The 13,282-nt window shown below is 42.9% G+C and overlaps 1 protein-coding gene across 2 annotated transcripts in view; it reads right to left on the bottom strand.

Moving 5' to 3' along the window:
- ADAMTS17 (ADAM metallopeptidase with thrombospondin type 1 motif 17) overlaps positions 1-13,282 on the bottom strand; it is a 171,448-nt gene that overhangs the window by 134,132 nt on the left and 24,034 nt on the right. For both annotated transcript variants that reach the window (XM_061446696.1, XM_061446697.1), the window contains exons 4-6: positions 13,005-13,177; positions 2,356-2,439; positions 1,722-1,879 (exon numbers count right to left, since the gene is read on the bottom strand). In XM_061446696.1, the coding sequence (XP_061302680.1) occupies positions 1,722-1,879; positions 2,356-2,439; positions 13,005-13,177 (415 nt within the window). The remainder of the gene's footprint in view (positions 1-1,721; positions 1,880-2,355; positions 2,440-13,004; positions 13,178-13,282) is intronic.

Genomic DNA, 13,282 nt, shown 5'->3' with positions numbered 1-13,282 from the left:
AGCTAGAGGTGAAGTTTCAAAAGACAAGTGCGCCTTGGTGTTTCAGATGAGCACAGCCAGATTGGAACCACAGGGATTTCTTCAGAGGTTGACCCTACAGAATCTGTTTCTAGTCCTAAAGCAGCTGCAGCTGCTGAAAATTCAGCTTCTGCTTTTTCTGGCCCAATTGCTTGTGCTGGACATGTTGTTGCTCCCACATCCTCTACCAGTGGTCCATCTGGACAGTCTGGGGAGGGTCCAGGGACACACACACACACATACATACATGCACTTCCAACGCCAAGAGTAGAAAGCCTCATTTCCCTGACACAGGAATCAGGCTGCTGGGCCAGAAGTCTTCCAAGCAACACTGTATCCTCTATGCAGCAGAAGCAAGATGGGTTAAGGATCACAAGACATAGCAAGAAGGAAGGAAAAAGACCACAAGTACACACTGATGGCCTATCAAACAGGAAAAATCCTGTTCTAATGCACAGCAATGTGCTCCCTAGACTGAACTTTCTCACACAATCTGAACTTAGTTTCTAGCCCAACCAATCCTGTACTTCTCCAGGTATTCTGGCTGCAAACCCCTGAAAATCTATTGAACAATTCTTCCTACAAAGTCTTTCTACAATTCTTTCAGAAGCCCAAGTCCAACTCATTATACATTCAATTTCATAAGCTGCAGAGAGACTGCACAGATGAAGTGCTCTGCTTATTCCTGCACTATGTGCTTTGAGCACATCAGAAGAGATTCTGTATGCCTGGCTTGTCATGTGGGACAACTGGATGCTGAGATGAGTTTAGCAAAAATGTTAGTTATTTTTTTAGGCTCTGGTCCAGTGAAGTATATGCTTAACTATAACCAGGATGTGCAGCCCATTGACTTCAAAGGAACTATTCACCCTGTCTAAAATGTTAAGTATCTGCTTAAGTGCTTGGTTGGACTACACTGAATACAGAGGAGAGACATGGATTTGTGGGAGCTGCACTCATGTCTGTGAAGGTGCATTCTTTAGGAACTTTGCAGGCCCCATGCCCTGCTCACCAGCTATTTTACTGAACATACACCAAAATCCCATGGATAGTTTGCAATGTGACTTTTAACCCAGGGGATTATTGCAATCACAATGGCAGTTTATGCAAAAACATGTATTCCTACCTACACTGTTGGCAGAGAAAAAAAGGTGAAAGTGGTAAATGATATCAAACTGCAGTACAGACATTTCCTGTCTCAATCTGGGGAAGAACTGGGGAGGCAGTAGTGTTTTTCTAGCATGTACAGCACTAGTGACATCCCCACTACTGATACACTGTCTGCTCCTCTCAGACTGTTCAGTTGTTTCGTACCTAATTACACACAGAGCACGTGTTCTCAACTGGTTCTCAATTCCACAGCTTCTTTCTTTTAGGAAGAAGGGTTTATGCTCCAAAACCTCAACTTTTTTCCAACTTATACCAGCTGGTGTGAGAAAACAGTAACAGCTGTGCTACATTATCCTGACAATGACTATAACAACACTGCGGCTCAAGAGGAAAGGTGCTTTTGCACAACCTTGTGAAGTATCACAGAAAGAAGACAAACCACTTTCATCTGAGCCATCTGCACAGCATATAGGTAGCACATGTATCATCATCAACAGATCTTTTTCTTAGATTACTGCTAGACTAGATAAACCCATCACTGACTATAGGCCATTAGTGGTTGAAGTAAACTGGTTAACCAAACCTCACTATACCTGGTTACAAAAACAGCAGCATCCACAGGAGGGGTGTCATCCCTTGCGCCAGGAACCTGGTTGTTACCAAGGTATTTTGCCCCACCATATTCTTCATTTTGCCATTGACAAAAGCTCTCCAGAGACCTCTCTCCATGATGACCAATGGACAATTTTGCCTTTTGGGAAAAATAAGAGATACAAAAGAATAAATATCAGTCACATTCTTTACATAAAGCATTAGACCTCCAATGAAAAATCAGAGGCTTAAAAACACAGATGTGATAGACCAAAAAGTTCAAAACCAGCTTCATCTGAGCAAGTGAGCTAGGGACTAGAATGGTTGGACCAGATGATCCTTGAGGTCCCTTCCAACCTGGCATTCTGTGATATGGCTTTCGTATCATACATATACAAAAGCCAGACTTAAGAGACTTTTGAATGTAGTGCTGTATAAGAAGCTGCTTTCACTTCCACAGCCCCCCACACTTCCCACCTTTAACACCACGTGGTAAAACGCAGCAGACACTACTCATAGCTGGTGATCATGTAGCCAGACATGCCCCACTCCCCACCCCAGACAGGGATTCTGCTCTGCCTGTGTGACTACAACAGTCCAACCACAGCTGCAGGGTAAAGATGAGTTAGAACTTACAGGACGGTTGCGAAGCAGCACTAGTTTGGTCACTCGAATGCTGACTTTAATTCCCAGACTTTGATGTTGAAACATGTTGTATACCTGTCAAAACGCAAAGAAAACATCCACAGTGTATCAGTAAGAATACCAAGACCTAATAATAACTGTAGGAACTAATTGTGACTATAGTTAGGCATTTGGCCTTAAAAAAATGACCCAAAACAAGCCCAAAATGGTTGTGCTACTACACTCAATAAAATCAAAAATTTTTAAGAGCTACTATGTTACTGCTCTCAACAGTTCCACACATTACAGTATAGCCAAACCACTTGGAAAAACAGAGTAGGTTTGCTCCTGCCCTATCACACTGGGCTTCACCACCTGACCAATGTGACTAAGCTCAGCAAGATTCAGCATTCAGGGATGAAAAATACGACAACATAATAAAAACTACACATGCCAGTTGCAGGAAGAAAGATACTTTTAACTGGAATAAACAAGAGAAACAACAAAGAAGGAGAAAGGAGTGAAATATTTCAAAGGAAATCTAAGCATAAACCAAACTCTCAGGAACATGGACATACACTGTGAAGCATCCAACTAATATGGATCTTCAGCATTTAAATATCAGAGATATCTGAATGCAAGATGAAATAATGGTGTGTTTTAGACTTCAGGAAATCGAATGGAAAAGCAATTTCCCTCTGTTATTTTCATATCTTATATAGGAGAATAGTAATAAGGCAGCACATAATGACACAAGCCTCAGGAAATACAAAAATAGCACCGGAAACTACCTTACTGCTTTCTCCAGATTCTGCATTCCAGCTCAGATACCTCACCTCGTTTTTATGGGTTAGAACGTAAGATCTTAATTGATGCCAGGATTTTATTCCACCCATTTCTGTGTGTGCAACTGCTTTAAATGGACTATATCAAAAAAGGTGAGGGAGGGGTTTATTTTAAAAAGGTGTAAACACCACATAAGAACCTCTGGATGAATACTGTATTCCCTACTTAGTCGAAAAAATAAACCCAAGACTACAGAAGAGAGACTCCTGACTAACGGGAGGCAGGATTTGGCCCCAGGTAAGCTGTATTCCTTACTCACAGCTCATTTGGCTAGAAGTATCACAGAGGCTCAGCTAACTTCCTATAAAAAAACCAAGACATGAACACATTTTGGATACTGTGTTTTCAATGCTTGGTTTGGGGTTGGCTTTTTTTTCCTATTTGTGCAAATACTCAGGAATGTGCTCAGTGTAAAGGTGCTCTTAAGCTCCTTAGTGTTTGGGGTTGGATTTAAGCACACACATAAATGTTTCCTATAATTTAGGCACAGATTGCAAGACAGACGCTACTCAGTATTTGACCCGCTGACCTTCAGTATGAGCTCAATAAGCCATTTATCTTCCCTGGGGCTGGTATACAAATGCAGACAAGTGCTGGCACTATTTGCTTAGCTTGGGGGCATGTTGGTAGAGAAGCTATAACCTCTTACTACGGACCTCGGGGGATAAACTTGGCACTTGCAGAGAAGGGCTCTGACAGTTGACCTATGTGTAAATGGAGATCTGGACATTCAGCTGAGAGGGTCAGAGGGGCATCACACTGATCAAATCAATCTCTCCTGTACCACTCCAGAGGCTAACAAACATTTACCTGTGACGGATGCCTTTGTTTTGCCTAGCTCACTGCTAGCTCTGACCATCCCATAACATTTCTACTCATAAAATGAGTACAGCAAACAAGTTCTTATCATTAAGCCTAATGGATGATGGTGCTTGCCTTTCCACCAGAGCAGACAAGCTGTCTGCCTCCAGACCCAGCACAGAGAGATCCAAACACCACTGATTTCAAAAGGTGGGTTTCACTGGTAAAACTTGCATAGCAAGAACCAGCTGCTGGAGAGTTCAGTGTGTCACTTTGAAGGCTGTTAGCCCTTCTTCCTTTTCTCTAATGCTCTCTGTTCTAAGGATAACTTTGACTGCACTTGTAGTTGCATCCACCAGTGATCTCAGAAGAACTCAACCTAGCTAGCTGCAGCAACAATTGGATACTAACCAAAAAGACACTAGGCATGCAAGAGGGGCTTTACTTTGCTTGTTTATTCAAGCTTTGTTTGCTTATTTTCTTAAATAGAGTGCAGATCAGCCCCAGACTGATGGTAGTTTGTGTTGCCTAGTAGGAACAATAACCTTTCGCTCTGCTAAAGAAGCCTGACTGGTACAAGTGGCTGCTCTACTTCATCACAACTAAAGCACTAAACAGACCCTCTCTCATCAGAGATCTGCTCCAGCTAGCTCTGCATCCATCCCCCACTCAGAGGCTGAACCAGATTTTTCAGTCCATAACCTCTGACTGGATTAAGGGGGAGATGTTGCTTCAATGCAGTCCAACTGGTTCCTTTGCACTGCAGTCAGTACTTTAACATGTGTACAGGTAAACATACCATAACTTGCCTGACATCAGAGTGTTTGCTGATCACACTCTGATAGTGACAGGTTGCTAAGTATTGCTGCAGCACAAATCCAGGTGTATTAGCAGGAAGTGTTTCTCCTGATGTTTTAGGATAGACAACGTACTGGATTTTGAAGATATGGTGCAAGCAAAAGCAGTAATGCATATTCTGGCCGTGCCTCTGAGTTGTTTAACTGCAAGAACAAATCTACGTAGATGATGTATTACCAAGAAGAGGCAAGAAAAGATGATAGCTAACAATTCCCCCATGTAAATAATGAAGTTTCAAACATTTTTCCTCAGAGATGGATAGACAATTGCCAGAGGAACAGTCATTTTGGTTTGTTTCATGCAACTCTGCACTGTTTCTCAATACTTAAAGTGTCATTGTAAGAAGCTCAGCTGAAGAAGACATTAGCACTGTGATTTAAGATGGTCCAGCACCAGAACTACAGGAATATCACATGTACAATTTCCTATCTTCTTTCATGAGCCAAGCTGAAGAGCAGAGAGACATCTCCAGCTTCACCTGCCTTCTATTTCTTTTATTCTTTAATTCTTTTTATTTTATTTCTTTATATTCTTCTATTTCTTCTGCTGTTAGCAAAAAGCCCACTGCAGATTTTCACACAGAAAACTGTACATAGATTTAGCTGGGAACTGTTCACAACCCACCCACAAATAAACTTGTCTTTCAAAATGAGCTAAGATCTGCAGGCAAATTAGCAAGAAAACAGACGTAAAAGTATGCCTGCAAATTGGTCCACATGAGGAAATGTCACCACGCAAACAGCTCTTATTCATTAACTGAGTAAAGGACACACTACATGGGTACAGATAGAGGGTTAGCGATTACCCTCATGGGCAAAACACACTTGACTTGAGAAAAATCTAACTTATTGCTAATTAGAATAACTTGTTTTAATTTATATTTGTTTCTCTCCATGCAACGTTTTCCTCTCACCTCATCCCATCTCTTTCTCCTAGGCTCAACTCCACTGCTCCATTCCTGACTCCTCTGCCCCCTTACCCCGGGATGAGGAATGGGGGCTGTGGTCAGTCCATTACAGCTCCTCTCTGCTGCTCCTTCCTCCTCCTCACACTTTCTCCCTGCTGCAGCATGGATCCTCTCCATGAGCCACAGTTCCTGTCAGGGTGCTCTGCGCAGGCTGCAATATTCTTCAGGGGCAGCCATCTCCCCGCCTTGGTCTCTCCACAGGCTGCATGGCAACCTCTGCTCCAGCACCAGGAGCACTCCTCCTCCTCCTGCCGTGACCGGGATATGCTCACATTGGTTTTCCCTCACAGCCTAAGCAGCCATTTGCCCTTTGTTGAACGCGTTTCCAGAGGCACCACAGCTCTCCTCACCGGCTCCTGTGGTGTGGGGAGTGCAGAACCGGCCGGAACCGGCTGCGTCCGGCGTGAGGCAGCTCCGGGGCTCTCCTCAGAGAGGCCCCTGCAGCCCCCTCACTGCACAAGGCATCGTCCTGTTAAATTAAACCTCAAACTGTCTCAAATCACGGCTTTTAAAGCTACAAGAAACCTCAGCAAGAAGACAATCGGATCTTAAGTGACTTGGTGAATAAATGAGGTGAGTTCAGTGCAGGTTATTGATAGCCATTTCGGCAGCACACAGCCGGTGTTAAACCAGACTGTGTGAGGTTGGTTGTGTCTGAAGGAAGCATTACCATAAATAATAGAATCCAAGCAAATAAATAAAAGAATCCAAATCCATAGGCCTTTCCTGCTAGGAATCGGATTCCACCATGACAGTAACCACCTTCTGCCCTTCTCACCAGCCTACTAGGAAGCCATCACCCACAGACTCGGCATGTCCAAGCCATCCCGCAGGCTGCCATTGGCACGTGAGCTACCCGTGCCAAGTGAGGTGGCTGAGATAACTGGTACCAGGGGAGGAGGAATGGGATTTCCTGCAGCAGATGTCCTCAAGATTTCCTGCCGCATGGACAACAGGCGTTAACAGAGAGACTGACTCAGAGACACCTCCCTTCCCACTCACAATGCCATGGGCCACCCTTCCTCAAGCCTGCAATTGCATCACACACCCCTGAGCCTGCCATGACTGCTTCCAACAGGGGAAAAGTAGAAATATTTGAGGTATTTTAGAAGCATTTTAATAAATAAGGCAGCTGGGGACACAAGTGTGAGCTGCATGAAACCGGCTGACTTGTTGCTGTGGAACAAAATACAAAAGTTAATGGTTTAGGACATCACCACAGTGCCAAAAACCAGCTTAACTGGAGGTTCGTGGTCACTAGGCTGAAGGGAAGGGATGTGAAAAGTTGTCAGTATGGCTAAAGCGTGGTCATGATCACCAGTTGCCCTAATGCAGGTGAATTTTTATGCTGCATTGACTTCCATTCTTTGAGCTGTCATTGAAAGTAGAGAGTGAGCTTTGGAAACAAAGAGGTATGGTAAAGAGCCATACAAAACAGACAGAAAAATGGAAGGGGAAATGCAGAAGAATAAAGCCCATCTCTGCCATCTCCCTCTTTCGTCTGCGTTTCCCTGACACAGCTTTACAGCACAGAATGCCCTACAGAAAACATAAAAGCTTGAACCACCCTTCTCCCTCTGTTTGCATTCCTCCTGCCTTTCTTTCTCCTTATAGCTTTGACATGGAAGGGACAGAATAAATGCAGCTTTGGCATAAGCTGTCCAGGCCTGCCCCAGCATGTATAAAGTACAACCTAGGCATGAGGAATTGGGATAAGAGAGGAACTAAACTACATCAGTTTAATTTAATATCTTTAATTCTCTGGAGCTTCCTTCTGCAGGTGGATGGTGGGAGGCAGACGTGTGTGTTTCAGATGTGTTGGAGTTCAGAACACCAACCCTGAGGGTAAATTGACTTTTTTCTTCCTTAAGCATTGCAGTCAAGTAAGAGCCTCCCCACTGCCTTGGCTGCTGGATGACATTTGGACAGCAGAAGCATTAGTCAGGTTACTGAGGTTGTCTTTCACTTGTTTTGAAAAGTGCTATAGGATTTCTAACACCCACCTGAAGCCAAACGTTCAAATTACCCCATTAAATATAATGAAAAAGAACATATTCATGGCTCCATATAAGATAGTTGACATAACTCTTTCTCCTGGGGCTGCTGGAGTGAAAAAGAGGAATCTATAGACTGTAATCAAATACTTACATCCTTTTCCTTCACTTCCCTGTTCCCACTGTGAAAATTCCAGATCAGGGTAAAGGGAGCCAATTATCAGCTGCAACTCTGGAGCCTTTATGTGCCAGCCCCCAAGAGCACAGATATAAATCCATCAATGCATGCATGATAAAAACGATTTTATCTATTCCTTTAACATAAAAAAACCCTCTCACAGGGGAAATCCAAATGAAAAACAATCTGCACAGTGTAAAATGAGGCCTCAGAGAGTAAACCAGCATTATTGCTAAAGAGCAACATTAAATTTTTCCCCCTTAATGGCATCCCAAAGATCACTAACTTCAAGTTACTGCTTGCTGCTGCAAAGAGCTTCCACACTAATCGCATGGCTTAGCGACAGCTGCAGGAGAACTAACACACATTACAGTAACCTACCCCTGAATGCTGTATTCTCTCAGAAAAAGGCAAGCTCAAAACCAAGCCACAGTTTTAATTTATTCTGAACCCCCCAAAAATGCACTCAAGGGAGAAAAAACCCATAGAAAGCAGCTTTTAAATTACTATGCTGTGGTCTTGGAAAGTCAGACATCTCTGTCCTTAAATGCTCAGAGGGTTATTCTGAGTGGGGCTTGGTTTGCAAAGAAGCCCTGCAGAACTGCAAGGAGCTAATATTCATAACTTGCTGTTCAGGTACCAGCTGAAACCAGTCATTCCTCATCATTAAGAACACAATGGTCATGGACAGAACTTTCCAAAGGGTCTCATATCTCCTTTATCATATACTTCACAATCATTTGAATTGGAGTTCCCTATGAGAAGCTGAAAGCATAAGTCATGAAGACCACACACAGGAGAGGCCAGTTCAATTTGCCTGTCTATGAGGACAGTGAATCTCCTTTTTGTCTTACTGCCATTTCTCTTGGATGAAAAGAAAACACAAGAGGAAACAAAGCATAAAATTCCTCCAAGAAAGCAGTGATGCCTCATGCTTCAGAACCTGCTCCTGAACCAAGGCCAGTATGGCAGCTATTTTAAGCAGATACACAGGAACACATGGGAAAGGAAAAGAGAAAGCTAGTGCACTGGTCATCTAGCTGCTGGCTGAGAAACCCAAAGTTCAGTTTAGGTGAAGCCATGATGAGTTGCAAGACCAACACAGAACTTCATAAGAAACAGAACATCCATCCAAAGAGCCTCCACGTCAGTTAAATGCAAGGAGAGATTGTAGTTGCCAGACTAACAGAATGGGTGAGCTAAGTAAGTTTGTTTTGCATTTCTATAATTCTACTATTATCTCTGCCTGTTTAGGTCCTCATATCCAGGATGCCCGTAACCTCACTGCCTCACTAAAACTGCAGATGTACATGGTGACATTTGACAACTTTATCAGCTTATCTCTTTCATCATTATCACAAAGCCACCAGGAACCGCCCATTAGCAAAACTGCTGAACCAAATATCTTGCCAGAAAACAAGAAGAGATTTCATTTTAGAGGTGGTGACTTAAAAAAATGTCAACTCAAAGTCCTGGGGCCATGCTTGCTCCTACTTATACATTACAGAGTACCTTAGAGGGAAATTCTTCCACGATCTTGGAAAAATCTGTCTTATAACTTCAAATATTAGCTTAGTAAATGAAGAGCTTGTACCTCTACAGTGACATTCAGAAAAAACAAGTACCTTTAATGTGAATCTATTCTCTGTTCAGGGGGATATTCAGAACCACAGAATGTTATTAAAAACACAGCACTTTCTGTACGAAGCACTAGCTGTTATTTTATTTCTGGGCTGCAAAAGGGCCTTGCTGTGTTTCTTAGCTGTTATTCTAGAGGAGGGTGGTGGGCTTTTTTTCCCTAAGAATCTCATTTACCAAGGGAGCAATAAACCAGTATTTTGTAATGCTGACTTTTTTTCCCTTCAGAAATTCTTGTAACATAAATAGATATTAAATACTTTAAGGCAGATCACTTTATTTAAAATGTCTATAAATATAAAATGCATTAATAAGACCTCTTAATGCTTGTTTTGTGGTTTGACAGTAAACGTAATGGCTTACAGAGAGGAGTTAAGTTAATATACCCCTGACCAGTAATGTTCTATTTGCTTAAATGCAAGCCTCCAAGCCAAAATTAACATTCTGGTTTCTTTTAGAGGCAGCCTGCCATCCTGCAGCATAGCTGAATAAGCACTGCCTAATATCATGGGGCAAATCCTGCCCCCCAACTAACAGCCACAGAAGGCTGACAGAAGTATCAAGGCAGGCAGGAGACAAAGATCCCAAGGAGCCAGGAGGCCTTCGTCTGCGTGTTACACAGAGAACAACTGATCCTGCACCAGAGAAGAATGTAACAGATGTTGCCCTAAGGACCTAGGGCTGTGCTATTCCTCAAAGCAGCTTTACACATGAGAAACTATCACACAAAGATTGACCATGGCTGGTTCAGGCACTACCCAAAGAGTAGTGGCTGAGTGAAGAATCTGGCTAAGCCCTATCTAAACCACATGACTATCCGAACTCTTTTCCTGAAATATGTGTTCTGAACTGTTCCTCAGCCTCTTTTGCTGGGATAAAGATCAGCTTTCATTGTAGCAAATGAAATGTGAAGATCCCCTTTGATTTCCTTGAATTTCACCTTGGTTTATAGCCTCAGAATAAAGGATTTATGCAATGATGCCATCTATGTGTTTGTCTGTTACTGTTCTTTAGTATCTTCTGATCTTGCCAGCCATTCACAACCAGTTTCCCGAGGGAGGTAGAGGCGTGAAAGATGATATGTTCCTACAAGTGTGGGAATGTAGGTGGCCAGACAAAGGATAGAGACTCTGTCAGTGCTCCTCTGGAGGCTGAAAAGCTGAAACATAAATTCAGATCCTATCAGACATCAGAAAAGCCACATGGGTGAGTCCCTAGGAAAAATGAGTTAACAGCGGGAAGTGTTTCAGCTGGACTTTGCACCTTAGATGTTAGATAAATGTGTTCCTCAGCCAAGAGTCCCCTTCCACATGCATTCTCTAGTGCCTAATAAATGTGTGAGCTCACACTACAGCATCAGAACCTAGCTTAAAAGTCCATCAGACAAATCTGTTGGAAACTAAGCTTCGATATTAACCCAACAGTAAATGGGTTTAGAGAACCCAGCCCATCTATCAGCACCTCTCCACACATACATATTCACTCCTGGCAAGCTGATGTTGCTGAGCTGTTCTGCAGTACTCCTCAGCCTGGACAGACAACAGGATTCATGGTCATCTTTTGTTTGGGACTTGGTCTATTGGCGTTCTCAACCCAAACGATCTTCATAGGTTGATAAAGCTACACAAGATAGAGAAGCACTAATGGCTACACTGAAATAACTGACCTTCTGGCATGAGGATCATCAAGACAGATAATCAAACACATGTTTTAAAAGCTCTCACACATATAATGTCCTGTCCCAGCCCCACCAGAACTGTGGGACACAACAGCAGATTGTTATTATCAGTGTGGAACAGATTTTAGGAGGGAACAAATTTTTGGGCTACCACTGCAAACAAAAAGTCACCATCACCCTGCCTCAAGGTCCCAAACATCTGACACCAGAAGAAACTCAGCTTTGACCTGTACATTATATACAAATATGGACTTCTGTTCGTTCAAAAAGTGACTCGAGAAGCAAACTTGTTCAGAGCTGGCCTTCTGTCCTGCTGCTCACTGCAGAACTGGTACGGGAATTTAAGGTTGGAAGACTGTGGCTTTGAGAAGAATAAGGCTCTTGTGCCCCCAGCAAACACATCCTTAAATGCAAGAAAGCCAGTAAGTAGACCCTGAAGTGAAGGCAACATGAATGGGTTTGTTGCAAGAAGACATTTCCTACCAATCAATCCAAATAAATGTAGAGACACAATGAAGCCCTATTAAGTGGCTATTGTCACAGCATGCCAAAAGGCAAAACAGATGGTAGAGGAAGTGACACAGAAAAGCAGCTTGTTAACAGAAAAAGACTAGTTACTCCGTGCTTAATCAGCAAAGCACTTCACTACAGGAGAGCTCCCTCACACCAGTGCTTAAGAGAACACAAGACCTTTCAAAAAGCTGTTGTCCCATAGCTGCATTATGCACTGAGCATCCATCACTCAGCTCTTCACTAGGAAGTGTGACCAGTCAATTACTATCAAGAACTGGGTTTTTTTTCCAAGCTAATTTGCTATTTGTGAACAACAACAGATCAGTAATCATGAAAATGAACTGCTCCTGGATGTTACAATAGCACGGGCAGAAGAATACCAGCTTCCTCAAAGACTTCCTTGCACAAATGCCTCTGGAAGGACCCCTGCCGTCTCTGAGCAGACTTTTCAGTGTCCCCATCCAATTTAGCCATTATCTTTTTATTGGCAATGGCAACAAGCGAGTGAGAGAGCATTCACTGTGGCAGGCTCTGTGTCCCCTTATCAACTGAGACAGAAGGCTTAAACTACTAGGCCAGCTAACAAATTAACACCCACACTTCACTGGAGATTGCAGTTTCTAAAGGCTTTCCTCACTCCTGGCAGATTCCCTGCAGAAGTTTTTGAATGCTTCTAGAGGCCAACTCCACCTATTCAGAGGTGTGATCAGCACCACTTCAGGCAGCCCAAGGGATCCTGGGGTGAAAAGAATGGGATCAGCTGGCAGTTTGGTAGTGACTTTACCATGTTTTCTACACCAAGGGAGGCAGCCACTTTCATTGTGCAAAAAAATCAGAGGTAAAGAGTATTTCTAACGAAGTGAAAGACAGGTTTTTTGCTGGAAATCATTATGACTGTTGGCTTCAATAATAAAACATGGCAGAAAACACCACTCTTCAACAATTATGGAATATTTCCTAATGAAAACTTGCAATTTCAGTTTCAAAAAAGTTCTTCATTGTGATGTCCTTTAGCAAATACATGGAATTATATAGATGGGGGAGAAGAGGCACATGACACAAGAAAACCAAAACCTTTCCTCATACCTCAAGGTCAAAACAGTTGCCCATTTCAGCTGTCACGGAAGCCAGCTTTAACCTGCCCTTAATATGACCTGTTCTTCTTTTGAGAGCAAAATGCCTACTTACCATATTCATAACTGTGAGGATGAATCTCTGGGCAGCCTCAGCACCATGGTATTGGACCATATCAGCATCTGCCACCACCAGGGTTTCTACTGTGTACTCGTTGGTGAGTCGAATGGCGTTTCTTCTCTCCCTCCAGTCACTGGTTGATTTCATCTTCTTTTGTCTCTTCTTTTCTAAAAGTCAAAATCCTTATTAAGGCTGGCAGATCATAATAAAACATTTACACTCTCCAACAAATATTCTTGTGCATATTCAGGTTGCAATGCCCTTTAATTGAA

The sequence above is a fragment of the Pezoporus flaviventris genome, unplaced genomic scaffold (genome assembly GCF_033815535.1).
Source record: "Pezoporus flaviventris isolate CSIRO_AGI_PZ_B2104156 unplaced genomic scaffold, CSIRO_AGI_Pfla_v1 ptg000006l, whole genome shotgun sequence".
Lineage (NCBI taxonomy): Eukaryota > Metazoa > Chordata > Aves > Psittaciformes > Psittacidae > Pezoporus > Pezoporus flaviventris.
The sequence above is the reverse complement of the archived record's forward strand: the minus strand, read 5'-3'. Positions and strand labels throughout refer to the sequence as shown.